The following is a 27,836-nucleotide window of genomic DNA, read 5'->3' on the forward strand; positions in this document are numbered from 1 at the left end:
TTATTCTTATTAGAAGTACCAATACTGCAAGCGTAACTTGTTAATACATCATGTTTACCAAAGAGTAAACTTCACACATACGTACTCTTTGAACATGATTTTCTTAAAACTGGCTAGATGGCCTTGGTCCAAAACCTATCAAATCTCATAAAAATGTATTTTACTTTGACATATAGATTCAGAATGTAATATAGCTCTAATATAAGAAATTCAAAATTTTTGTTATAATTTTAAATTAGCTGTGATAAAATAATCAATAAACATGCCTAAATCAGACAAGAGTAAAGCTATTGAATTTAGCAAATATTTCTTAGCAAAAAAGGTATGTATTCATTTTTTATTGTTGTTTCTAATTACAAATGCGAACTTATCGCGTTCACACATTTAGACCAGGGGGCTTACCGTGAAAACCGAAATACGCAAATTGCGGGGATCTTTCTCTTTTACTCTTACTAAGATGTAATTAGAGTGACAGAGAAAAATGCCCGCAATTGACGAACTTCGATTTTCCCGGTAGGGGCCCAGTATTACCTGGATCCCCGATTGTGCGTGCTTGGTACGATATTCGGGTAAAATAATGTTATATTGTGTTAGCGAAGTTATCCTAACTGCACCTTGCGTCTCAGCGTCGACACGGCGGCGTATCACCCAGCCCTGCTTACATTTCCGTGGTGTTGACGCTTCCGATATGTACGTATGATTGACGCCTAGTTGTCGGCGAGCCAATGAGTTAGGGCGGTGTTGATCAGGTGCTAAGCTTTTTAGATATGCAACAACCTTACATCTACAAAAACAGCTGCGTAGCACGCCGTAGCCAGTAGCAGTAGGTAGGTATGTGGTCGTATACCGTTGCTGACAGCAGGGATCGGAACCGGTTTTTTGGAAAAACTTTGAAATAAACATATATTTCGGTTTATTTTATACTCTAAATATAGGACTCTGTTGTGTTTTTAGATAACGACTTCGTATTATTAGATTGCCCAATTAGAAAGGGAATAATTAACAAAGAACGAAAAAATACCGGTTTCCGATCCCTGGCTGACAGGAAACATCCTAAATCTGTGGGAAACATAGAAAAAGTTGAATCTACGAGTACGTAAATAAATAGGTACCTACTCTACTTACCCAGGTAAGGTACTAATTGTGGGCATCAAGAATACCCATCAAGTAGGAGCTAATAAAAAATTCACTGCGTCGCTGCGATTGTAAATTCCGACATGTGCTCGATTTTTGAAAACAGAAATCTTACTCTAAAAACTATTAGGTACCTACATAACATAAGGTTACATGGGTAATTAGTGGAATTTACAAGAGCATCGTTGCATGGTTTTATTTGATGGTGATGGGCAACTAAGCACCTATCCATCATATCAGTAATTAAATTAATACAATTTCTCAATCTCTATTTCAAATGTGCCCTTTCAGAGAATATAAATTTACCGAAGTAGCCAAACTCACTTCTCACACCTCCAAAAAATAATTTAATTCCAGACATTTTACGGACCAACAAAGAAAGAACCGGTATGGGTATATTTAGAGAGAGAAATGCAAGCGAATATAGACAAAAAACCTTACAATAAGAAAGTGGGCGACTGGCTCAAGTTCATGCGAGATTTAAGGCGCTATTTTTATCTTGAAAGTGAGTACGTACACTACCTCCTGTTTTCTATATTATAATTCTTACTACACAACATCTCAAAATTCAATTGCAATTGTAATCACATTGTAATTGCAATTGTAGTTGCAGGCGTCCATAGGCTACGTTGACTGCTTATGCTTGTTTGTCACTGACGTGGAATAAAAAAAAACTAATTTTAATTTCCATCACTAATCCACAACCCGTACTAAGTACGAGTATATATCCACAATCCATAGGTACCGTAAAACCACCCAACTATAGTCCAAAGCTCCCAACTATGGTCCACAAATAAACTCAATTTTTCTCGTTCAGTACCCCTAGTGTAAGTTTTATCGACATCATAACGTGACGAACGCGTTTGCGTAAAGTGTCATTTTGTATAGGATTTTGAGTTTCCAAAACGTCCCGCTTGGCGCGCTCTTTCTAAATCACATACAAAATGAGACTAAACGCAAACGCGTACGTCACGTTTCGAAATCGAATTTATTTACACTAGGGGTACAGGTGTGTATTTTACTATATTTTTGTAGTTCTAAGGCAAAGTATGTTTATAAATGGAAGGTAAAACTAGGAGTAAACCACAAGGAACATTGGTATATATACTTAATTTCCTTTTGAACTTGTGGACCATAGTTGCAGTATTGGACTATAGTTGGGTGGTTTTACGGTATTATCAAAATAAAAAGAAAGTGTAAGTCTTAAGGTTTTATTACTTACGTCATTAGCTTATTCGTTATTGACGAGTCTTTTGCTACTCACTACGCTCAGAATTCTACTTCGATGGAAAAATTCTAGATAAGTACGATTACTTTCTGGTGTTGAGTCATGGTTGGGTCTCGATCCAACACCCGTACGAAGACTAGTTATTTTCACGGTACCTTAATAGAAACCTTGATGACAGTGAGCGTGATGGTAGCCCTCTGCCCTAGTACATGTGAATAGGTACCTATATATAATTTAAACCAAAGATAATTTGAAATAGAGGTGGATTGTCAAAGTAAAATTTGTAGCCACAGTAAATTTATTGCCATATTTCGACACATGATTAAAACTTTTAGAACGCTATTTGACTTTGCTCCTTATTCTTTCACTGATATGTGTTAAATATAATGAATGAATGAAATTAATTTAATCCAGAAAATTATTTCCATATACATTTAAACATAATACAATTACATTACGTAATAAAATCAAATACAATTCAATAACATCCTAAAATTAATATAACATATTATATTAAATTAAAATTCAAATAAGGGCCTGCGCCCCGGGTCACCCCAATCCCGTCACGATAGGCTTGTGGTAGCCCCTCCAGCGCTCGTGCAGCGGGCTGGCGTCCCACTCTAACCGCCGACAGTTGCGTGTTGGAGGAGGCGTAGATTGCCTTTCTGGCGGTGGCGCTCCTCGCGCGTAGCAATATAAAAAAAGTGACGCTATCTACTAGAGCATAGTATAGGCCAAAGGTATGGGCGGCATCTTTGAATATATTTATGTATAATATTTTAGGGACATTCTTACACAAATTGACTAAGTCCTACGGTAAGCTCAAGAAGCAACGTTGTGTTTTGGGTACTCGGACAACGGTGTATACACCGTGTTTTTTTTTTATTTCCCTTAATTTCAAGGGTGCGTCCCTGAGCTTTAATTAAGGGAAGTTCCAAGACACAGCCCGTACCATGTCAGGGAGTATTGGGATCCTCGGTGTCGACATCTCCAGTGACGTCCAATTCCGTAGTCATCTGGCAGGGAGGGCTGCGCTGGCATCTAAAAAACTCGGTGTGCTCAATAAAGCAAAGCGATACTTTACTCCAGGGCAAAGACTGCTACTTTATAAATCGCAAGTCAGACCCCATATGGAGTATTGCTGTCACCTTTGGGCAGGAGCACCTGGGTGCCAGCTTGGGCCCTTCGACTCAGTTCAAAGATGTGTTGTACGAATCGTCGACGATCCCAAACTCACAAGTGGTATTGAACCTTTAAGTCTAAGGAGAGACTTTGCCTCCTTATGTGTGTTCTACCGCTTGTACAATGGGCTGTGCTCTGAAGAATTGTTTGACATGATGCCCACGGCTCCTTTCTATCACCGCACCGCCCGCCGTCGGCAGGGTGTTCATCCTCACACCCTAGAACCTAAATGGTCACGCACTGTGCGGTTTAAGAGGAACTTCCTCCCGCGCACGCTCCGGTTGTGGGATGAGCTACCTGCCGAGGTTTTCCCGAGGGTCTACAGTATGAGGTTCTGCAAAAAAGGAGTGTACAGATTTTTAAAGGGTCGGCAACGCGCATGTAACAGCTCTGGAGTTGCAGGCGTCCATAGGCTACGGTGACTGCTTACCATCAGGCGGGTCGTATGCTTGCTTGCCACCGTCGTGGTATAAAAAAAAAGTAACTTTCTCAAAGACACCGGTATTCTAATTAACTCCATTTTGGAGTTAATTTTTTATCTTATAAGGCCCTTGCGAGCGTGTACACTTGCCATAAGGCCTGTTTACATATTGATTAGTGTTTAGTACGAGTTCATACATGTGCTACTAAACGTAAGTACTATCTCAGACGATTGATTTTCGAAATACCATTGATATTGATATGTCACCGTTTTCAATTGTTTGGTTAAGTTAAATGTCATGCACTAGCATGTTACAACAACGCTATATACAACATTTAATTACTTTTTATAAAAATAATTGTTTTTTTATTTTATTAACTATGCCTTTTAGTTTCCTTAAACGTACCGATACCCCGAAGTTAACGGAATTTAATAAAAATACCGTGTATGATATACAAATACTTAAATACATAGAAAATATCCATGACTCAGGAACAAATATCTGTGTTCATCAAACAAGTAAATACCCTTACCGGGATTTGAACCCAGGACCATCGGCGTCATAGGCAGGGTAGTGACCCACTAGGCCAGACTGGTCGTCAAATCAATCTTTTCGAGCGACCACGAAAATTTTACTTTGACAATCCACCTCTATATCGAATTCTCTTTGCCTATACTTATCTACTACGCAGACTGGCACAACGACCATTGGCAATTGGCAGTGTCATACTTACGGTAATCTACTGAAACTGAGTCGATCTCATCCTAACGCGTCCTCTAATATCTGTCATTCACAGGCAAAAAGCAAGAGAGAATACTGAAAAAGGAAATTGGCCCAATTTGGTACGTGGAAATGTCAGGATTTCAAAAAGAAGTTCTTCGGCATTTAATAAAGGATATCCATTACGACTTGATTGAGAATCTGCCAACACGGACTCGAAAATCCCTATCGGATTTAGGCATTAGCAGGAGTATACCCAAATCTATTTTGTTGAAAGCTATGAATGAAGCTGGAGGGGACGCGGCTGTATTTATTTGGAAGTTATACACGGCTATCTATAATAAAACGCCCAGTGAACCACGCGGAGGTACAGTCACATGCAAAAATATCTTAAACAATTAAATGCGCCAAAAATCTTACATAATCTGGTTTGTAAATACAATCGTGTATTTTTGAGCGCTTCGTTGTGCAAGATATTTTTGCAGATGACTGTACCTAGATAATGAAAACCTTAAAATGTTTCATCCTCTAAAGGGTAAAAGATCTTAAGGGGCCCACTGATTACCAGTTCGCCGGGCGATATCGGCCTGACAGTTCGCAAAAGCTGAGCTGGTAATCAGTGGGCCCCTTTAGAGCGTTGTGCGCTTACGCCGATATTGACGTAAATATTTACTTTATTCAATTTATTGAATTATAATTACCCTACACCTAAAACAGGATCTCGATTTGGGAGCGTCGCGCTTTCACTTGTCCGAGCGTGACCCGCAAAGAGAACCAAATATGTACCACATTTAACAAATCAGAGTAATAGGTGCCTATTTAGATACCCGAACTCAGAAATCCTTAATGTACCTATAATTTTTTTCCTCGTGCGTTGATATTTTATATGAATTGCCATCCGCATCCCACAGAATACGATATGGACGCAATGATTCTAATGTCAGCGCTGACCTTTATTGATTTAGATGAATGTATAGAAAACTTAAAAGACTTAACGAAGCCAGTGAAGGAAACACCCGAGCCAGTGACGAAGAAAGGTAAAGAAATAGGTACTCCTACTACCTGTGGTATTTTACTAAATTGTTCGGGGAGCGCTCGGCTCGAATTGCGACTACATTGAGCATTCATTAAGAGGAAACGGCCGCTTCTCCATATACAAGCGTAGTCCCCATTTTCCTCTCTGTATATTGACATTATGAAAAATATTTTTACATAATCGGATGTATATTAACGATAGCTATGCCCCTACGTTTAACTTAATCGATTTTTTGATTATTGTAAAAATTTGGTGCGAAAAACAGATTTCATAAAAAAAATTAAATGCTCCTAACTCTATAATAATTAAAAATTCGAAAAAATGGCCCTATGTTTGAGGCCATAGCTGAGGTAATATTTTGACACAATTTGATATACAACAAATTGTGTCAAAATATTTTAATTTATGTTAATATGCAGAGAGGAAAATGAGGACTACGTGTGTATGAAATTTCGCGCGGGTCCCCCACTTTTGTCTTAAGGCAAAGTGTAATGAGCCAATAAGAGATCGCGTTTTGAAGTTTTGTCAGACCGTGAGAATTCTTTACGTAGTACCAGTACCTACTTACCTACATATTATGTATATTGTATTCTGTGCCACTATGCTTGGACAACATAACTGCTTAATTTAAGAGCAAGTCAAGACAACTAGCGAAGGCTTTGAGTTGCATTGGGAGTGCTTGAAATACAATACTAGGGTAAACGTTTCAGCAGTGAAAAAGGACAGCAAGCATACAGACAACCGGTACGGAATGTACTTGGAGCGAAGTACTATACCTGTGTATTGCAGACACCCGTCTCCGCAACGAGGGCAGAGAGTCAAGAAGCCGCCTCCCCGTATGGAGAAAAAGATCACGATTAGGAGTGACGATGTACGATATTTATTTATTTATTTAAACTTTATTGCACAATAAAAATAAGTACAAATGGCGGACTTAATGCCTTAAGACATTCTCGAATGTGGGTGCAGTGAGAAAAATAATTCAGAAAAGATGACAACTATAAGCAATTTTGAATAACTATTTACAATTTTGGACATAACATATAATATCAATATTATATGATTTTCATTTTATTAAATCATTAATTCATTACAGTTGTAGCGCTACGTCGTAGTCGTAGTAGGTCGATTGTAATGTAACAATTTGTGATGGGTTTGAACTGGTTTTGATTCACCTTGACAACTGTGTCCTGCGGTGTTGGTGATTGACGCACGTCAATTCATTTTGCGTGAACCAATCAGCGTGAGCGATGTTCAAGGTTGTATCAAAGCCCAAGAAGTGATAAGAACAAGACGTTTGACATACCGACAAATAAATAATAAATGTAATTTGTACGATAAAGTCCCATTGTTTAATATAATGTTTGACAAACGTTTTTATGTTATAGGTAATTAATTATTTTATTCATTTGCTATTTCTTCCACAGAGTTATGAACGATTAAGAATGGATAATACTTTTGTAAGTACAAAAAGTAGTTTTTCTAACTGTAGGCGGAAACATAAATTCAACTTGTGTTCACTGAGCGTATCATGCCTTCAAAAAGCAACATGTATAATTTTTTTTTCTAATTTCGTCGTCACTAATTTTTTACCCAGCAACGGATTACCTGTAGGTATTTTTTACATACTTATATGTACTTTATATACTTTAGAAAGCGGTAAGCAATGCCGTGAGTCAACGGCAAACTTCGAAAATCGAAATATATTCCTAGTGCGAATTTATTATATAATGGTACCTACGAATGAACAAACGAAGTGCTTCGTGTTTTTAGTATTTTTCAAACTCAACGGGTAGGATGACAGGTGTCATCTCTATATAATTTAATTATAACCTAAAAAATATTAAACTATTATTACTACCTACAGAACAGGCACTCTATAATAATAATAACTCAAGGCCTAAAAACGCCAATACGCGTAAAAAAATATTGAGATGATATCTGTCAGCATAGGTACCCATCGATGATGCCATACTATAATAGCCAGGTGTAGCTAACATAGTTTTCGTTTCGTTTTCGTACTCGTATATTTCGGAGGTTGATTCTGATTCAAACGTGCTATAGTTTGATCTTGTTTTGACACGACCATTTCGAACGTCTTGATGATTGGTGCGCAATGCGCATCTCACGCACAACTTTCATCGCAGTAAAACCCCATTTCATTTAGACGTTTCAAGAACCTGCATCCAATATTCGACACTGCTTACTACTGAGGAAATACAATACAAACATTGCAATACAAATTCAGTCGATCCACAAAATACCGCAAATGTAATGAAAATCGCATGTAAATTCTTGAATCGTTTTACGGGTTGAAGTTCGAATCGTCTTCCCATAATTTTTACAAGATTTTATTTAACTTGCCTCGTTAGTTCGTGTGGGTCAAATCTTGGCAGCTGAATTTGACCCACTTTCCGATTTCCGAATGAGCTGACGTTTTGCATACAGATGACAATGCAATATGATGACATTGATCTGATCTTATGATGGAGACAGGAGGTGGCCATGGGAACTCTGTGATTAAGTAACACAAACAAATTGTGTTTGGGGTCGATGAGCAATAGTTGTTTGTGGAAAAAAAGTACGGTCAGCGATAAAACCTTGTACCAAAAATGTACGTTTTCCCAAAAACTTATTTATTAATGTCATGAGGGCGATTCGAACTTTATTCAGCTGTCACGTGGGACATTTCTGGTTGAAGAAATGTCACCGGTCGACAGCTGACATGTTATACAGGGTGACCTTAGCCATTGGACAAACCCTGAAATCCCACATAGGGTTACTTCTCAGGAATGCCCTGACGTTAGATAAGATAATGATTTATTTGCGTAAACATGGTAAATTGAAGTTGACATAATCATTATAGGCAGTGGGTATCACATGTTTAGCCAATGGCAGCATGCAAATATTGATCTTAAAATTAAGCTATATACTGTATACATTCATAATAAACTATGTATTAACATTACATTAATTTCCCATTATACCTATTAAGTAGGAACAGTTTCATCAGTCAGTTAATATTTTTTTAATTAGAACAAAAGATAAAAAAATATTTTTTCGAACAAAAGTTATTTGCAATAATCGAGAACAAAAAGAAACACACTGTGTTAATCTTTGGCAGTGTTTTTGACAATTATTTCGAAATATTTGATAATGATGACATTTTTCAAAAGTCAGAAGCTTATTAGTGTCATTAATAAAAAAAAGATAATCAAAAAGGTCGAAGAAGGTTTCATACTATTCTTTGAGGATATTACCTTTGGAGGTAATAACACATACAGGCTGCTCCAAAGTAAAAAATGGTAATTTGTTAATTTCTTCGAAACCGCTACACCGGTTGTTATGATACTTTGTACACTGGTTCTAAATACCCTAATGCATATGTACATTTCGGCTTTGTCCAATGGCTAGGGACACACTGTATTCATAATCGTTTCATAACAAGAAATTACTGATTATCTGCATAGGATTTTATGTCCTAAAAATGTATAAAACTTTACATCTGTTCCGACTTACCTATCAGCTTGAGAGAAGACAGCAAAGATGCGTAAAGGCGAAACAAGCGGAAAGAATTTGCACTTACAAATTTTGGGAGCCTCCCGTTTATCTCCGTGAGTAATAATTTATTATAGGTGCTTAGTATAAAAAAAATCTAAAACTTACCTTTACTATAAAAATATGAAGATCAGGATGTTTTTGTGGTAGTTCTGACCCGTACTTTCCACGTACTGTTACTTTGCAGGGAATCGTGGTCACTAGTTGGCATTGGGGTTCACCTGATTCTCACTACCTGCATATTTGCAGAAACAAAGTAAAAAAATGCAACGCACGTTTGAGTCAGACCAAGATAGATAACTCTGCTACGATGTTTATAGCACAGACGTGCAAGTGTTATTTAAACGCAAAAATTTAAGAAATTATTACTTTTAAATAACACTTGCAATTCTATGCTATTATAGAAATTGCTACAGCGTTATCTTTGTTGACATGATTGACCGAACATAGTCGTAGAAAAGCCGTTTATTTTACGTGAGCGAGAGAGAATTATACACCGGCGAGCCGCAAAAACACAGGACCTTTCGTTCCCGTTTCCGTTCGAGACGATAGCGAGGTCGTTTACGCGTCTGTATTGGTTTCAAATTTGCAGATATGGGGCTGATTAGGGACTGCCATTGCCCGCTGACTCCCATTATCCGCCCCTCTACCCAAAACCCCACTTTTTAGACAGTTGTGTAAATAGCAAAATATGGCGTTCCATGCCTAAAGGGTCTTTATGCTTCTCTAGTGGAAAGCCACAAATTACGAAATACCTAACTATTTATTATTCCAGGCACCACTAATCCGGGTATGACGGAATATTATGAGAAGTTAAAGCTACTGCAAAAGGCGGCTCAAGTTCAACATATGACTCCATTAAATAATGTACAGTTTAACGTAGGAACTGTCGCTCTAATAGGGGGAAAGCCACGTTACCTGTTAAACAGTAAGTAGACAGTATTATTAACACTTTTATTAAAATTATTGTGTATAAAAAAAGTAAAACCGACTTCAAAAGGATAAAAGAAAGTATTATGCCGTTTTATATGCGCTAGCAACTAATACGCTTGAAGGTGGTTCCAAGCCAAATCTTAAAAGCGTCAAACAGTGTCACACTTTCTAGCTGTGATATGGTATCGTACAAAATTCTAACTCATGTCAAAAAATTGTACGCTCATTAAAAAAAAGTACTACACGTCGTACTTACGAGATAACAAGGATCAATCTGTCCCCGCTAGGTAGCATACTTTTCGGCGAGCGGTATCTGTTTCATTATGTAGTACTTAATTAATTAATTATCGGAAATAACCGCTTACCGCTTTGAATGAAAATAAATGTTTTTCTCCTAACTTTTGAACCATAGTTCCAAAAAATATGAATGAATAAATATAAAACAAACGTCATCACTGTCATCAGTTAATTAAGCCGTTTTCGAGTTATCGCTAAAAGTCTTCCCTTGTTTTAAAAAGAAACGGTTAACGGTATGTTCTTGGCACGTCTCTATCGTTTTTTGCCAATTTCTTAAATTCGTCCCTTCTGCTTTCGTCACCCATTCTTCATTCGTCATTCGGACGAATTTAAGAACTTGACAAAAACGATTGAGACGAGCCAAGATGATTCCATTTTAACTCACCTGTTTAAACACGGCAACCACAAATAATAGTGACCAGAAAAAGATAGGCAACCTAACTGATTCATGTTATCTCGACTGCTACTGTTAGCTCGACTTTCAATATTGAGGACTCGCGCCCAAAAAGCATTGCAGCCTTGCATTAACAGGTTTTTTTTTAATCTACAGATATTGCTTTATTGCCAACTGGATATATAGCTATCAATGGTGGAACAACTACATTCTCCACTGGAGAATATTTAACAGTTATAATTGGACATTGGAGATACCCAGTGGAGAAAGAAGAAAAATGCGACGTTACTTGTGACTGCATAAAATGGTAAATGCCTAATCCACAGTAAAACTTTAAATTGTATTTATAAAGTACTAATTACTAATGAGATAGTAAGTTCTAAAAGAGAATTAAATATCTGCTTTTCAAAGTCACAAATATAGGTAAATAAATAAATATGTATAAAATAATTTGTTCATTTCAAAATCAACCAATATGGAAAAAAAAAATCATTTTCCCCAAAAGTTGCAAGGTAAGGTGGGGTAAGACGAACATAGTTTATTTTACTCGGGGCAAGAAAAACAGTATGAGGATAACATACAAGTGTTTGTCTTGCCTCCTCGGTGATATAGTCTTACCTTACCTTAATATTAATCTTATAGTTGTTATATGTAGGTACTGGAATTCCGATTACTGTCATTCATCCATTCGCCTCTTCTAAAAACGCAAGATCTATACATAATTACATATATCGTTTCTTGTAGGGAATCGGCAGTGATAAAACATTTAGAAGAATCCAAATGCAAGTGTGGTCACCTTTACGACTTCTACCTTGAAGGGAAATCTAAGGAAAAATACTTCTACCAGCCGACGAAACAATGGCCGCTGTGGTTCGACGAAGCTAAAATATTCCAAATGGATCCAATGGAGGATTTCATAAAGGATACTGTTAGAATAGCAGAAAGGTCTCAAGAGCCTACGGTATGTCTTATCCCTAAAAAAGTTATAAATGTCCACCTTTCCTACTAGCAAATATAAAGCTTGTATTAATAGAACGTGATACAACATTTCTTCTTAAATATCCCTGGAGAAAGGTACAGAATAACAAAAAAATAGTTGATTCACCCAGATAGGCACATACCTATATTTTCGCGGGAGCTATGTGCATCGTGCAATGCAGGGCGATGTCAAATTATATCTCCTGTATACTGTAGACAAAAGTAACTTCTCACACTTTCCTTACAGCCGATTCCGTCCCATCCTGAATTATCGGCAGGTGGGGTAAAAACGAAGGCTTTACTACAGGTAACGCAATATATATATTTTTTATAACGAACAGCAGTAATTGCGCACGCACGCACGCACGCACACACGCATACACACACTGGATAAATAGTCCTGACTGAAGTCATTTAATTTACAAAGATTGAACTGAACCAAAACTCGAATTGGCATGAACGTTTGATGTTTCAGTCGTTCCTTGCTGATTTATCTGGAACTCCGCTCGTGATACCGCACCTGCCGCAAGCGGAGCTCCTCAACAACCTGCAAGAACTTGTCAGGAAACGCTTCAACGGCGATCTCTCACCTGAGGCTCACAGTTCGTAACTTCAAGTGTCTTTTTTTTCTGTCAGTTTTTGAAATCTGAACACATTCAGTTTGTTGTACAGTAAAGTAAGTGATATTTAAATATTCGTCCGGGGTTTCGGAGCTATAACTGTGATTTGGGATATTTACAGCAATCAGATAAGCCTCAGGAAAAACTATGGACCTTAAACATGGTGTTTTTTTAAGTCCGTTAATTTTAAGGGCAATCCTGAGCTTAAATTAAGTAACTTTCTCAGCTCAACTCCATGTTGGAGGTAATCAATGATTTATTTTTATCTGATAAGGCTCCTACGAGCGTGTACACCATATTGATTAATGTCGGTCGATATTCGAAATGTCATAGTTTTCAATTGTTTGGTAGATTTAAATATAATGTCCGTTTTACAACAACGCTATTTATTACTTTTTACGAAAAATTAAAATTAAAAAACAATAACTATGCCATTCAGTTTTCCTTAAATATACTTATCATACTCCGAAGTTATCGGAGTTTAAAAAAAACACCGTGTATACAGGATGTTTATTTAGTCACCTGCCATAATTTACGGGGTGAATATATAGGTCATTGAGCAACTTATACTATGGGACCAACCTCATAATCGCGAAAAAAAATTGACCGTTTCATACATTTTAGCTGTCTGACCTTGACATTTTCTATGGGAGAGTATATTTTTATTCGCGATTTCGGGGTTGGGCTCATAGTAAAAGTTGTTCAGTATGACCTATATATTCACCCGTAAATTATTGTAGGTGACTACATAAACAACCTGTATAACTCTTGCTACCGTTGAAAGGGTTGTATTTCAAGTCAGATCGGCGCTACGAAGTGCTACGCCGTAGCTCGTAGCATGCCAATCTACCTAGAAGAGAATTATAATACGGCAGCGTGCACACTGAATTTTTTAAAACTCTGTTTCAGAACTTTCAGTAGTCCGGTCGTTGCGGCGGTGGTTATGGCTGAAGCACATGGACTTCCGCGAGCGCGCGTATATGATACCCTTTACGAAGCATGAGCTTGAGAACATTACTTGGGCGGACAGGCAAAATCTCCAGTACCTAGTATGTCAAAACACCTCTAAACTCTATCAGGTCGCTGACTGGAAGCAAGCGGCGAGCGGCGCGGCAAGCGGCTAATCAAGGCCATTCATAGATTGCGCTCGGCCAGATGTATGAACGACCTTGATTTTCCGCTCGCTGCGTGCGTTCAGTAAGCGGGCTTAAGATTTGATGGTAGTCAGTTCAAGGACGTCGCTATGGTTTAGGCAGCTATTAGATAAAGATAAAGATAGTTTATTATTCAAGTAGGCATATTACAATGCGCTTATGAACGTTAAATAAACCGGCTCTAACCCTACACCTTTGACCCGAGAAGATTTAAATCCCCCCTCAATTGGACGAGGGTATCCCAATATGGACCTACAAGAAACTCGGCGGGACACATCTTTTCAAAACAATACATCTTATAATTAACATGCATTAAATCAGAAAAAAATACTATTCAGAGCTAAGCAGTAGCATCAACTTCTGCGAGTACATGCACAACAATTGGCGATGCTGGCTCTTCGTCTGCAACCTACTGCTTTATGTTTATACACTAAAAGTCGACACTTACCACACAATAAATCATTTATGCAAATTAACATATTACTGCATTTGCTATATAAATCAGCCTCTTGCTCTGTTTCTATGCATTTTTGTTTCCCACGGATATTTTTTAATGTTTTTTTACAAGACTTGCATTTAATGTTTTCCATTTTCCACTACAAAATGCAAAAAACAAATGCAGATAATATTATGTGTCAGATGTTATCAAAGCTGACACGTCATCGTTGATGTACTTCTATCTGTACATATAATGCCAGTGACTACTTATTGGAGAATCGTTTTTTTTTGACATGAAGCACGAACATTTGTGCAAATATTTTTATATGTGTATGTAGTGGGAATTAGTGGCTACTCATGCATATTTTTTTTGGAGGTGTACCTCCGCGAAAAGTAAAAAAAAATTGGAAGGAAAAAAATATTTTTATTTTTTTTCAATGAAGTTTAAGGACAGGATGCTGGTTAAAAATATGCATTTTGTAGTTTTTTTTATTGTTATCAAATATGTATAATTTTGTTTGGTTCACGTAACTTGAATCGTTTATAAAATATGACACTTTCAATGATACCCTAATTATTTTACGTTATCCTGAATAACTCGCAAACAAAAGAGAATCGAGGTCTGATGTTAAGCATGGAGGGTCCTTAGGACCTAACAGTACACTACCAGAAATATCGACAAAATCCGTCGTTGGGGGCACTTCTTGTTCGCTTAGCCTGCTAGACCCTTTCAGCTTTCTAGCACTAACGACCACGGAGCAAAGCCTCGGACAGACAGACAGACAGACAGACAGACAGACAGACAGACAGACAGACAGACAGACAGACGGACATGGCGAAACTATAAGGGTTCCGTTTTATGCCATTTGGCTACGGAACCCTAAAAATGAGTGCATCGTCCAACGAATGACTTTTGTACCTACTTTGCGGACACGAAACTTTCTGATAGAAAGCTTATTTTTATTTCGAGTGTTATAGTTATGGACATATGAATTTCTAGTGAAGGGTCTAGATTCCTAACAACATAAATAATACTATCATAGATGTATTGGTAAGCTACAGTTAAAATATTAATTGATGATTAACGTGCTCTTAAGTTATATATAGAACAAATGGCTCTCTTTTGTAAGACAAATATAGTCTATATGTCAGCTGCTTTGCACCAAACCAGAATACCATATGACATTACACTATAATAGACAAGGCGAGCTGTCTCAACATTGGTCAATTGCCTGATTCTCCTAACAGCGTAAGCGGCCGAACTTAATTTGTTTGCTAGCGTTCTTATATGAGGACTCCATTGTAGATTTTTGTCCAATGTTAACCCTTTTCCAGGCATAGTACAATTTATCGACCACATACGCGCCAATAGAATTTCAACCTTAGTCATCCGATTTAAAGTTCAAATTAGATTGCACTTTCGGAAAATGTGACTTGTCTTCAAATGAATCATCAAAGCGGGATTTATTTGAATATATTTGAATTTTTTGAGAAAACCTTGTAGATTGGTGCGGCCTGGAAAAGGGTTAAACCAAGAAACAGTGCTTTATCTACCATCTCTAAGCATTCATTATTCAAAAGTATCTTAGTCTCGACTGGTTTAACATTCGGTAATGAAGATCTAATACATTTGGTTTTCTTAGCATTAAGAAGCAAATTGTTAATAGTAAACCAGTTAAGTCATCAACGAGTGCTATTAATCGCATTCCTTATTCTGTCATTTGGATTTGTAACAAAATGAATTAACTTATTGAGGCTTGTAGCGCGTTTATGAAAAAGGGGGTATACATGTATGCTGGAATCTAATGCTGGCACGTCAATGGCGTTGTGTATTTACTTTATTCTGATAAAAAACACCATGTTTGATGAGGATTTATTCGTCTACATTTGCCATATTTGGTTGAATAGCCATGCACAAATAGGCAAACACGGGTAATGCCCGCTTGTCGTTCTTTGGTCACACATCAAAGGTCCCAAATAAGGCAAATATTCACCGTCTACACGTGCCTTGCTCATAGTAAGTTCAAACATATTCGCGTTTTTTTGTTGACACTCCAAATGTGGATGTCTTGTTTCGTTGAATGAATATTTCAGTTAAGGTAGCGAAAGGGCCAAGCTATTTATTTGAGCTCTGCAAGAGATCTGATAACTCTTTGACGGTGCAAACCTTATGGTTACGTCTTGGAGGTTTTGTTAGTATTTCACATATTACCAAATTTTTTTATGGAGGTTGTTTTCCATTATTTGTGTTTACTGTTCTTTACTAGACAATACTCTGTATAGTCGCCTAATAGGTAGGTATCTTAGATACCTACGCTTCCTCCTGACTAAATGTTATAATACTAAGATTGTCCCATAATGCTTATTTATTTAATTCCAGTTTGAGACCCTGTTGCGCGATTTCACAGCGAGGAATAGATTGCGCCAACTGGAGCAGACACGCCTTTGGTGGTCCACGATGAAGTTCGATAGATATCCTAGCCAAGCTTTCTTGTGAGTTTAAAACTTACTTTTAATTTTAGACAATAATGTCAAGTAGAACCCCAAATATCCAGTATCCATGCAGTCATATCCATCCTGTACCGAGCAATGACTATAGGTACGAACATGTGGTCTATGGCGCTGTTTTGTAGATATATATACTGTATGCGCATCTTATTCGTCTGTCTGTCTAATGCGAAAACTACTGAACGGATTTTCATGCGATTTTCACGTATTAATATTGATTGAAGTGATTCTTGAGGAAGGTTTGGGTGTATAATATTTGGGTGTATCGTTTTTCTGTAACCCGTGCGAATCCGGGGTGGGTCGCTTGTTTATAATATTAGTAGGAATGAATTTAACAAACCTGAATGCTCCAAGTTCTTATAAGTTACTTTGTTTTTTCAGGGATCTCTACTTCACATATATGCCAGGCAGATCAAAGGATACTTATATTTTCAACCCATTTAATGCTGAGCTCACTCCGAATGATATCTACAAAACTTGCCCGCTTTCGTAGTTGGTCATTTATTTTGGGTCAATTTTTACAGTTGTTGTTGTGTTGTGTATTGTGGGAATAATGTGATAATGTCACGTTAGGGGCCTTACCTACATTGTAATTTTGTATAGTTTGATTTTCGTAGAATTAAATATTACAAGCGTTTAAGAATAAATTGTATTTACAAACTGTAAAATGAACTTGTACATTCTCAAATTCAAGGTTCTTCATTTGTAATGTCTACTTTTCAAACTACTAATTGATTATTTTTCGGTATGTAACTTTTTATGTTCTATATGATGTGTTTTGATTACGTACGTTCGGTATTGTAAGCGCAAGGCAAGCGCTATAAATAATTACCTACTACATAATGCTGTAAATGTTAAAAAAATTAGTGGACCAACATTGTTTTAACTGGTCTGTGTTAATTTAAGTTAAAAATGTAATGTGTAATGAAAAAATGGTAATATATTTTTCACGATAAAATCTTGTTCTTTCCTCTTATTGGGGCAGTAGGTACGCCTCTCATGATTTATGAAGAGGCAAATAGGTACACCGATAAAAGCTAAAAAGGAAAGCTAGTAACAAGTTGTAAAGTCAACTGAAGAGCTGCAATCTTCGAGCAACACCGGCTTCCGACACGTCGGAAGGGAGGAGCCTAAGCGATATCTTACCGTACAAATCTTTCTGCCATTTTTTGCGGGGAGGAAACGTGCACACAGTCGCATTTCTCACTCACTACATACAAAACCCAATTTGTATTGACGACACAAATACATAGAAAACGACACACGTCAAAGATAAATCTTGCACACCTTTCTCTTTTTGTGTACGGACGAGTCACAACATGCACCGTCATAGGCACAGTTGTGCCAATGCTTTGGCAGAGAGGAAATAGTATGAATGCCGTCTTCCTTCCCTGTGTTGCCCGAAGGCTGCAATTTATAAAGATTCTGGCTCCGAGGCCTTTTTACACGACTCCATCCGCAGTCCAGTAAACAAACGTGGTAGTACAAGATCCCAGAATAGTGGGGTCGTTATAGGACAATACCAATATTTTTTTCATTAAAGCATGAGACTTGGCACACTTGTTACTAAGGTGGACCAGAGTCGAAAACGCCCGGGAGGCAGCGGGAGACACCCCTCTAGGGGGGAGGGGGAGGGGGTGAAGTTTTCCTACGCCGCGCGCACTGTTGGTCGTTATAACTACTAAACTATAGCTACTAGGGCAAGTGTGGTATCATTTTCGGATAAATAAAAGATGGTCAATCATTTTCTAAAACAAAAAAAACACCTTTACATAGAAACAAATTGAAATACGGCCCAAAATCTAAAATCTTTTGAGTAAAAAAAATCTTTCAAGGTCAATAAATTTTTAATGATTACCGATATCGGATTAAAAAAAATATATTTAAAAAGGCGCATTAATACAGATTCCAAAAATATAAGTAACATTGCAAATATTTAAGAAAAAATTTTTTAAAAAAATATAGAACACCGCGCGGCAGAGTCGTAAAAAATTCTTAGCCAATTATGAACATCAAAAACGAGTTTTATAGGTTGCTAGTGTCCTGTAAGCTGTAACTAATAAGGATGGAGTTTTCATTAGATATAGTATATCATCATATCAGCTCATATATGTCCCCACCGAGGGGCTCGAGCCTACCCTGCATTAGGGTGATCGGGCCTTAGTCGATCACGCGAGCCCAGTGCGGGTTGGTCGACTTCACACACAAGCTTCGAGTTTCCTCGCAGCCGTGTGCAGGTTTCCTCACGATGTTTTCCTTCACCGTAAGAGCGTCGAATAAACGTACATATGAAATCGAGATTCGAAAACACATTGGTATGCGGCCAGGATTCGAACCACGGCTATATAAAACATATTATTTTCTTTTACAGGGCCACAAAATGCGAAAGTCCTCCCCCTGTTCCATGCCTTCACAGGTTGTGATACTGTGTCCTATTTTAACGGGAAAGGAAAAAAAAGTGCAATAGATGCATGGAACGCATTTCCCAATGCCACAGAAGGGTTTCTGGCAGCATATGAGGGGAGTACTAGCGAGGCGTTTACAGTAATCGAAAAGTTTGTCGTCATTTTATATGACAGGTAATAAGCACTTTTTAAAACTAGCAATACAATAAAATAGTTAGTTTAAATATGCTTATACACACGATAAAAAATGTCTTCTATAAAATAATTATTAAAATTGAGCTATATACTATATATAGAGAGCGTCGGTGGCGTAATGCTTAAGACCGCTACCTCCTGTGCTGTGAGGTCGTGGTTCGAATCCTGGCCGCATACCAATGTGTTTTCGAATCTCGATTTCATATGTACGTTTATTCGACGCTCTTACGGTGAAGGAAAACATCGTGAGGAAACCTGCACACGGCTGCGAGGAAACTCGAAGCTTGTGTGTGAAGTCGACCAACCCGCTCTGGGCTCGCGTGATCGACTAAGGCCCGATCACCCTAATGCAGGGTAGGCTCGAGCCCCTCGGTGGGGACATATATGAGCTGATATGATGATATACTATATCTAATGAAAACTCCATCCTTATTAGTTACAGCTTACAGGACACTAGCAACCTATAAAACTCGTTTTTGATGTTCATAATTGGCTAAGAATTTTTTACGACTCTGCCGCGCGGTGTTCTATATTTTTTTAAACAATTTTTTTCTTAAATATTTGCAATGTTACTTATATTTTTGGAATCTATATTAATGCGCCTTTTTAAATATATTTTTTTTAATCCGATATCGGTAATCATTAAAAATTTATTGACCTTGAAAGATTTTTTTTACTCAAAAGATTTTAGATTTTGGGCCGTATTTCAATTTTTTTCTATGTAAAGGTGTTTTTTTTTGTTTTAGAAAATGATTGACCATCTTTTATTTATCCGAAAATGATACCACACTTGCCCTAGTAGCTATAGTTTAGTAGTTATAACGACCAACAGTGCGCGCGGCGTAGGAAAACTTCACCCCCTCCCCCTCCCCCCTAGAGGGGTGTCTCCCGCTGCCTCCCGGGCGTTTTCGACTCTGGTCCACCTTAGTAACAAGTGTGCCAAGTCTCATGCTTTAATGAGAAAAATATTGGTTCCCATACATTGAGTGCACCTAAAAACCCCACTAGAAGGCCTACCGCGAACCACGTTCGACGTGTTGCCTCCCTGTCACACTTACGTACGAACTAATAAGTGCGACAGAGTGGCAACACGTCGAACGTGGTTCGCGGTAGGCCTTCAGAGCCGCCAGACCTTACTCATTTTCTCATGAATAAAATGTATGGGATAATATAGTGTTAGTATGTACTTTTAATGTCTGCATACTTGCTATATTGGCCCAACGGCCATTTGTACGGCACAAGGTTCTAAAGGTTAGTAAAAATATTACTTACTTTTCTCAATATTCTCGTGGCTGATTTTTATGTTTGTTTTAGAAAACATTGTTAAAAATTGATAATCAACATTGCCAGATCATTTCCGCCGGCGATAGGTAACTATTACTTACCAGACGTAACCAGACGCTTTGAAACTGTCAAAAATATATTGTAACTTATATTCTCACTCTTGATTTTTACCCACGACGGGACGGAGACGGTATATGCGTTTGGGATGAGAGGATGTTTGTGCAAACCAATGTTGCCATTTTTCTTAAAAACTACTAGTCCGATTTCGATGCGGTTTTCAGTGATGGGTTCGGGTTTGATTGGTGCATGTTCTTAGATAGGTGTTACGGTGACAACTCACCAGGGGGCGCTGCAGTAAACATTTATTTGTGCATCCTTATTCAACTACGTTTTAACAGTCGTGGGTGTTTTCAAAAATTTCAATTTTGTGTTTATAATATACATATGATACTCGGGGAACTATTAACCATTTTGTATGTAGCCAGACCAATTGCAGGGGCCCAACCATCCCCAAGACCCAGATAAAGTTTCACACAAATACACATATAAACTTTATGTGGGTCGGGGGGATGGTTGGGCCCCTTCAATTGGTGTGACTACTTACAAAATGTAATAGTAATAGTTCCCTGAGTATCACATATAAAAATCAAGAGTGAGAATGTAAGTAAAGTTACACTAAGTAAGTTATATTATTTGACAGCTGTAAAGCGTCTGGTAATAGTTACCGCCAAAGAGCATATAATCAGATAATCACTACGTTTTGTTACCGCCGGCGGAAATGGTCTGGCAATGTTGATTATAATTTTTTATCAATATTTTCTAAAACATAAATAATAATCAGCCATGAGAATTTAAGGAAAGTTAGTAATATTTCTACCTAACTTTAGCACCTTGTACCGGACGAATGGCCGTCGGGCCAATATAGCAAGTATGCAGACATTAAAAGTACATACTAACACTATATTGTCTCATACATTTTATTCATGAGAAAATAAGTAAGGTCTGGTGGCTCTGGGATCTTGCTCTATGGGTCTTGCCTCTAAAGCCCCCTCCAGACTATGCGCGTGAATCGCGGAGCGAACATACCGCGACGTTGACGTAGACTCCACACTCGCACAGACGTCGGGACAGACGGACATGGCAAAACTATAACTAAACTATTGAATTGAATTGAATGAGGGTTCCTAGTTGACTACGGAACCCTAAAAATGTGGGCACGAAGAGTTAACTAAGTTAACTTCCCATAGAAAATTGGAATTTCGCGCCTTTTTCTATTGACAGGTGAGGTCTGTTTCAGTAAATTAAAAAAATCGTACGAATATGGAAGAGCGATAGAGAGAGATAACGAAATTTAGATTTTTATTTTTCGCGGTTAGCCCTCTGTTCCATGGAGTGGAAGGTGGTCCGCCGTACATCCGTCAAGGTCAGTCAAGGACTGAAAGTAAGCTATGAGTGAAAGTGAGAAAGAGATAAGCTGACCGGGCCAGCGGTTTGGTCCGGTACGTCCGTCTGCTAGCACTATTAGATTGGCCTTCATATCAGCACATCGTTAACAGTATTTGAAAGGAAAAGTCCCCTCCAGACTATGCGCGTGAATCGCAGCGCGACTTCGCGGAGCGAACATACCGCGACATTGACGTAGACTCCACACTCGCATAACTTCACGGCGATTTCGCAGTTTGGTTCGCGGCAAGATGGCGCCAAAGCGTCAGCTGATCGGATTTAGTTTGCGGCAAGGCACTGATTCAACCTGGGAACTGTCAAATTGATTTTTAGTTGATCAAGTTCGCACCCAATAACCAAGTAGTCGCCATAGAAGGATATGACAGTTTAACAGATTAACCGACTCGTGAGCGAATCGCGGCGCGAAGCGATTGCGAGTGTGGAGTCTTGCACTTGCGCTTCGCGTCTCCTTTGACGCGGGCCAAATACCGACAAAAAACGGGGAATAAGGCGCGAAGGCGTGAACAATCTGCGAAATCGACGCGAGGGCCATCCTCGCGTTTGTGGCTTCGCGCCTCGATTCGCGCACGAGTGTGGAGGGCCCTAAATATTTTGTCTCTAATTGAATATTCAAATATTGTAATGATATACGGTGAAACGGAAAAATATTCTTTTTCGGACCCGAAATCGGGTCTGACCTGATACAGTGTGGATGTACTTGGCTTTTCAAGCGCCAATTATATCCACCTTTCCCGATTTGATAATGGTTTTCCGTTTCACGGAATATCAGCACGTAGTTAATAGAATTTGAAATGTAATAAATACTTTGTCTCTAATTGCCGAAAATGTTCAATGTTTGATATTTTTGCATGTAAACCATTTTTTTTACATTTCAAATGTTGTAAACGGAAAAATATTATTTCTCGGGCCCGAAATCTGGTCTGATATCAGGCATGATAAATTGTGGATGTAATTGGCACTTCAGGCCTGATAAAGTGTGGATGTAATTGGCACTTCAAAAGAGAAAGTTGCCCGCAAAACTTCGGTGTTCGCAGTAGGCTGTCTGTCTGTATAAGCAACAAAATATTTCTTCATCTTTAAAACTAGCTTTTGAAAATGTATCTCGAATAATAAATAATGTTGCTATACGAAGATTTGGACAATTAATGGGGATTTTACATGATTCAATAATCTAGTAAAGTCTATTCGGAAAGGGAAGAGTCGTGGAATGTATTGGGCCCCATACATTCCACGACTCTTCTCTTTCCGCACGGACTCTATAACTGGATGAGGCACGAGCGGTGGGGGGAAATGACCGAACGGGATAGTCTTATGTATCTTTCAGTATGACTTATGACTGTAGCAGAGTAAATTTGCTGTTGTTAATTTTAGTTTGGTTTAAGGTGGGCAACAAATAACCCGACCAAATTACGTAGGATCTTTTTGTTTTGGTATGTTGTCAGGAATATTAAAAAGTGTTTTTAATCATTTTGTCGCATCGCGTATGTTCGGTCCCTCACGGTCGCACACGTATAGCACATCTATGCGCGGATTTACATTCGCGACTCGTGGTTCGTCTCGTGTCTCGGCCACAGCCCCTACGCTCGTCGAGCTAATCAATTTTAAACACAACCGGCACGATATAAGGTTTGTAACCGAATGAAACGCCGAACGCGAATGTAAACAGCAAGCGCGCGTCCCCCGCAAGCCCCTTTGACTCGTGCCCAAAAAACCGCTCCGGCTGCGAGCCAAGCCATGAGACGAGCCACGAGCACACCGTTTATATACGCGTCTCGTGGCTCGGCTCGCGGCTCGGCTTGCCACTCGCACGCGAATGTAAATGCGCCATGGATCCTACCATCTATGTATGGAGGGTAAAGATAAGAACATCAATTTCTTGTCAGTGATGTGAATTTTTTTATCAAAGTCAAAAATTTGTTCGCTATGTATTGCGGCGCCACCTATAGTTGGTCAAGCAAATCTTGTCAGTAGAAAAACGCGGCAAATTTGAAAAATCGCGGGCTAGCAACACTGTGTTCGAATAATTCCAAAATCGCGTGTAATCTGTGTTTTATCTGTAGAATGTGGATCGTCCATCTTGTTTGTTTACATTCCGAATCGGTGCTAATTCAAGAGAAATTTCTGCTCCCAGCATTAAAATAAATATCAATATATTAAATAATATTGTGCATGACCATAAGCAAAGTCAAGATGCCTACAATGTAAGTAAAATCATGCTCGTTGATCTTAACCATTAGAAAATTTTGAGGTTATGATAATTACTTCAAGATCCCGGAGAATTTTTAAGATAATGTGCAGTTTTTTCTGTTTCAGGGTTAAAAGGCTTAAATAAAGATAAAACGTATGCCTAAATATATCCAATAAGACCACGAATTGTGCCCTCGAAACCGCAACTGATTCGATTGTTCCCAATATCAACAGACGAAGTCCTCAAATATTTTCAAAGGTAACTTTTTTAAACAAGCTTAAGACGTTTAAGAACCTTGATTATACCTACTTTCTTTCGCAACATCAACCTAATACTTCCATATGTTTGTTGCAGGATTAAAACTCGCCCAATATAAGGCGTTCGTAAAAGTTTCTCTTCATACAAAACTTACCTACGGCGTTTTACGTACATACGTGTACATGTACAACGCAAACAAGACGAAAAATAAACTTGTTAATTAAAAAAACTAAAAAAATTGGGACAATAGTTTAGATTATTATTGTAAAAGTTGTCCGTTTGTTAATCATCACGAAAATATATTATTTAGGCTGATTTGTTTCATGCACTCAGCTATTGCACATGTATACCTATGGAAAATCCTAGTTTATACTTTCTGAAGTTGGTATGTACCTATTTAAAAGAAGTTTTAAGTTGCTTTACCTGTTTGTTCAATAAATTAAAATAATTTATTCAGTGTGCATAATTTTAGAAAAATATTTTAACATTTAAATCATACCTTCTTTTATCCAGAAACAATATAACTCCATATTACTCACATGAGTGGAAGTTGTTAAGTTTCCATTGTCAAGGTATCTTTGATTAATATTTTGAGTACCTGAAATTGTGTCAGTTCCTGACAAGTCTTGAATAGACTAATGTGAAAGTTAATAAAATTTCTTAACAGCATTCTCCTGATATCTAAATGACTTTTTTAAATATCTACATATAAAATATGATCTAGCCAATACATATACCTGTATAAAAACAGTAGTGTGAGCAAAACCTTACCAAGCTAGCATGTAAGAGTGGTCTCAGAGATATTGGAATATCTCTGTACTATAAATTAGGCAAATTGCTTTAGACTAAGTTTTATGTGTAACTACTACTATAAGAATACATTTTGAAACTTGGAATGGAAACTTTAAACTTGAAATTACAAATTTTCAAACAGATCTGTTTTATGCTTAAGATGCAATAAGTGACTAGGTACAAAGTATTCTGATGCTTGGAGTGGACCAGTAACATTGGTAACTTAATGATATTTTTTCAATGAATGGCCTGAATTAAGTGTAAGTAAGCTAAAGTGACCCGTATCTTAATTGCCTTGAAATTAAATGAACACCAAAATATCTGCAGTTGTGTTTTATTTATTTTTAATCTGTATATTTATATAAATATATTGTAAAACCATTTCAAAATTACACTGGTATGTGAATGTGACATTGTTCAAAAGAAATACACTAATTTACAATTAACAAGTGGCATAATTATTTTCTTTGGGCTTCTTCAGTTTCTGAACTGATGTTAAAAACAGCTTTCTACCGTGGTGCTCATGTTCTCTTTGCTCCCTATTTGTCTTCTAAGTTAGCTAAAACAGAATAAAACCATATCAAAATGATGTAAATAGTCCAGATATTTGATATTTAATAAGCCCTGCAATTGTGACAAGAATAGTTACAGTGATACCCTACCAGGGCTACCGCTGCCAGTGATGGCTCAGGGGTTACTTACCTAGGTTTTAATATTTACCTATATAAAACAATAGATTGTTTTATTCTAGTTAAATTCAGTAGTATAGGTACCTACTAACAGATCGTTTGGTAAAAAGTACTCAAGTGCAAATGCCTTAACCTTTACATTTATTTAGCTATGACATCTTCATGTTTAAGTTGAATATATATGTAGCAGATCTGCTCCTAAGCATACCAAAGGTTAAGAATGCGAGCGCTCGCCTTTTGCGTCCACCTTTTACTAAGCATACAAACCTTTATTTTAATTCAATCTATTGATATATTTTTCGATTGTACCTACCTAAATATGTCTAATTAGCTTTTGAAGGTTGCATAAAGGAGCATTTGTATTGCATTTTATCGTGATATATCTTTAATATTGAATTCCAACCGAGAAATCTGATAATATATTAAAATCCAGCTACCTGCGGAAGCAATGACTTGATTCAAACATTATTTTCTCCAGCATAGTCCGTTTGCAAATAGGTATTTTTTGATCTCGTTTATCATATTGATTGACATCGTTTTTACTCCAGTTTAAATTGTCCCTCTCATAATAATAACAATTTCCAAATGCTTCAATAAACCGCGAGCGGCAGTTTTAGTTGACGTACGAAGAGCGCGCTCAGCGGAAAAAAAATGTTTCGGTTCGATGTACATTGCTGCTTTTCTTAGCGCAATACTGCTCTGTGAGTGTTGCCATACTTCAGTTTGCTTTACATTGCTACTGACAGACTTTGCTTGACAGACTATATTTAAGGTTTTTTTTATGGACACTTTTCATACACATAAATTGTTCTCCTTACCTCTACCCTCCATACATCTACATCTACATCTATGGCTCTGTTATAGGGATTTCAATTATTTTGCTGGTCACCCAGAAAAAGCGTCAAACCAAAGAGCATATAATGAAAAAGGGCGGGAAACTTCAGGCGCGGTGGACGCGGTTTTTCGTAACTAGTTTTTGAAATTGTATTTTAAAGGATTGGAGTCTGTATTTAGTGTATATATTTGTAGATTTAGATTCACTTATTAATTATTTTTAGTAGTTAGGTGTATATAGTAATCGGTAAGTGATAATTATATGTAATTTCTTATGGGGGATGGCCAGCCCCCTGACCCTGGGGGAACGATTCCCTCAGGGTCAAAAACACCAATGGATATTTTAATTTCTGCGATAGAGTCATCGATGGATACTGATGTATCAAATACTACGGACGTAACTTTAAAGAGGAAAATACTTTCACAAATGTGTACCAATTGTAATAAAAGAAAACGCAAATCTGGTTCAAACAAGATAAAAGATACAGATTGTGTTTGTGTAAACCAATCAAAATTGAAAGATAATGCCAGCCATCCACAACAAACTGAAAAGCTGAATCCCATTGTAAATTCGAATTCTGAAAATACAAATACACTTAATAACTCCACACCTACTCATGTGCCCATTGGTCGTGACCGCTACCAACAGTCAGATGTTGCACCTTACGTTGTACATGTTCAAAAAGAAGGCAACACTGATGGCACAACTTTACATCCAATAACTTTTGGTCGCTTTATGCGACAAAATAACGTGCAAGGCGTTGTGAACGGCAGTCTTAAACGAATAGGGAGAAATCGTGTCAGCATTGCATTTGCTACATTCACTGATGCTAACAATTTTCTATGTAATGAAAACTTAGGAAAAAACAAATACAATGCTTTCATCCCAACATTCAATGTCACACGCATGGGAGTGATTAAAGGTGTACCACTTGACTTGACTGATGATGAAGTACAGACTTCTATTAACCTGCCAATTGGCTGTGGGCCAATTATTAAAATAAGAAGAATAAAAAGGAAAATTGTTGTCTATAACATTACTCAATTTGTGAATACAGGTACAGTTATACTTACTTTTGATGGGCAAGTATTACCTACCCGGGTGTACATGTGCTACATGGCCTT

General features: G+C 37.7%; 1 protein-coding gene and 1 long non-coding RNA gene across 6 annotated transcripts; both read left to right on the forward strand.

The window, feature by feature from the left end:
- Positions 1-16: 16 nt before the first annotated feature.
- On the forward strand, positions 17-17,560 carry LOC133524231 (uncharacterized). 5 transcript variants are annotated; one of them, XM_061860130.1, is made up of 15 exons: positions 17-322; positions 1,492-1,639; positions 4,763-5,053; positions 5,598-5,723; positions 6,436-6,593; positions 7,150-7,182; positions 9,249-9,336; positions 10,056-10,208; positions 11,061-11,211; positions 11,649-11,865; positions 12,130-12,189; positions 12,358-12,484; positions 13,412-13,551; positions 16,475-16,587; positions 16,984-17,560. In XM_061860130.1, the coding sequence occupies exons 1-15, from the start codon at positions 263-265 to the stop codon at positions 17,093-17,095; spliced, it is 1,977 nt and encodes a 658-aa protein (XP_061716114.1). In that variant the 5' UTR covers positions 17-262; the 3' UTR covers positions 17,096-17,560. The 5 variants fall into 5 exon arrangements, with proteins under 5 accessions (XP_061716114.1, XP_061716113.1, XP_061716115.1 ...); XM_061860129.1 differs by having other exon boundaries at positions 23-322; positions 6,433-6,593; XM_061860131.1 differs by lacking the exon at positions 5,598-5,723 and having other exon boundaries at positions 26-322; positions 6,433-6,593.
- A 6,326-nt stretch (positions 17,561-23,886) lies between these two features.
- LOC133524235 (uncharacterized) lies at positions 23,887-25,510 on the forward strand. Its single transcript, XR_009800349.1, has 2 exons — positions 23,887-24,396; positions 24,493-25,510. It is a non-coding gene; the product is annotated as an uncharacterized LOC133524235 (long non-coding RNA).
- Positions 25,511-27,836: the final 2,326 nt, after the last annotated feature.

The sequence above is a fragment of the Cydia pomonella genome, chromosome 13 (genome assembly GCF_033807575.1).
Source record: "Cydia pomonella isolate Wapato2018A chromosome 13, ilCydPomo1, whole genome shotgun sequence".
Taxonomy (NCBI): Eukaryota; Metazoa; Arthropoda; class Insecta; order Lepidoptera; family Tortricidae; genus Cydia; species Cydia pomonella.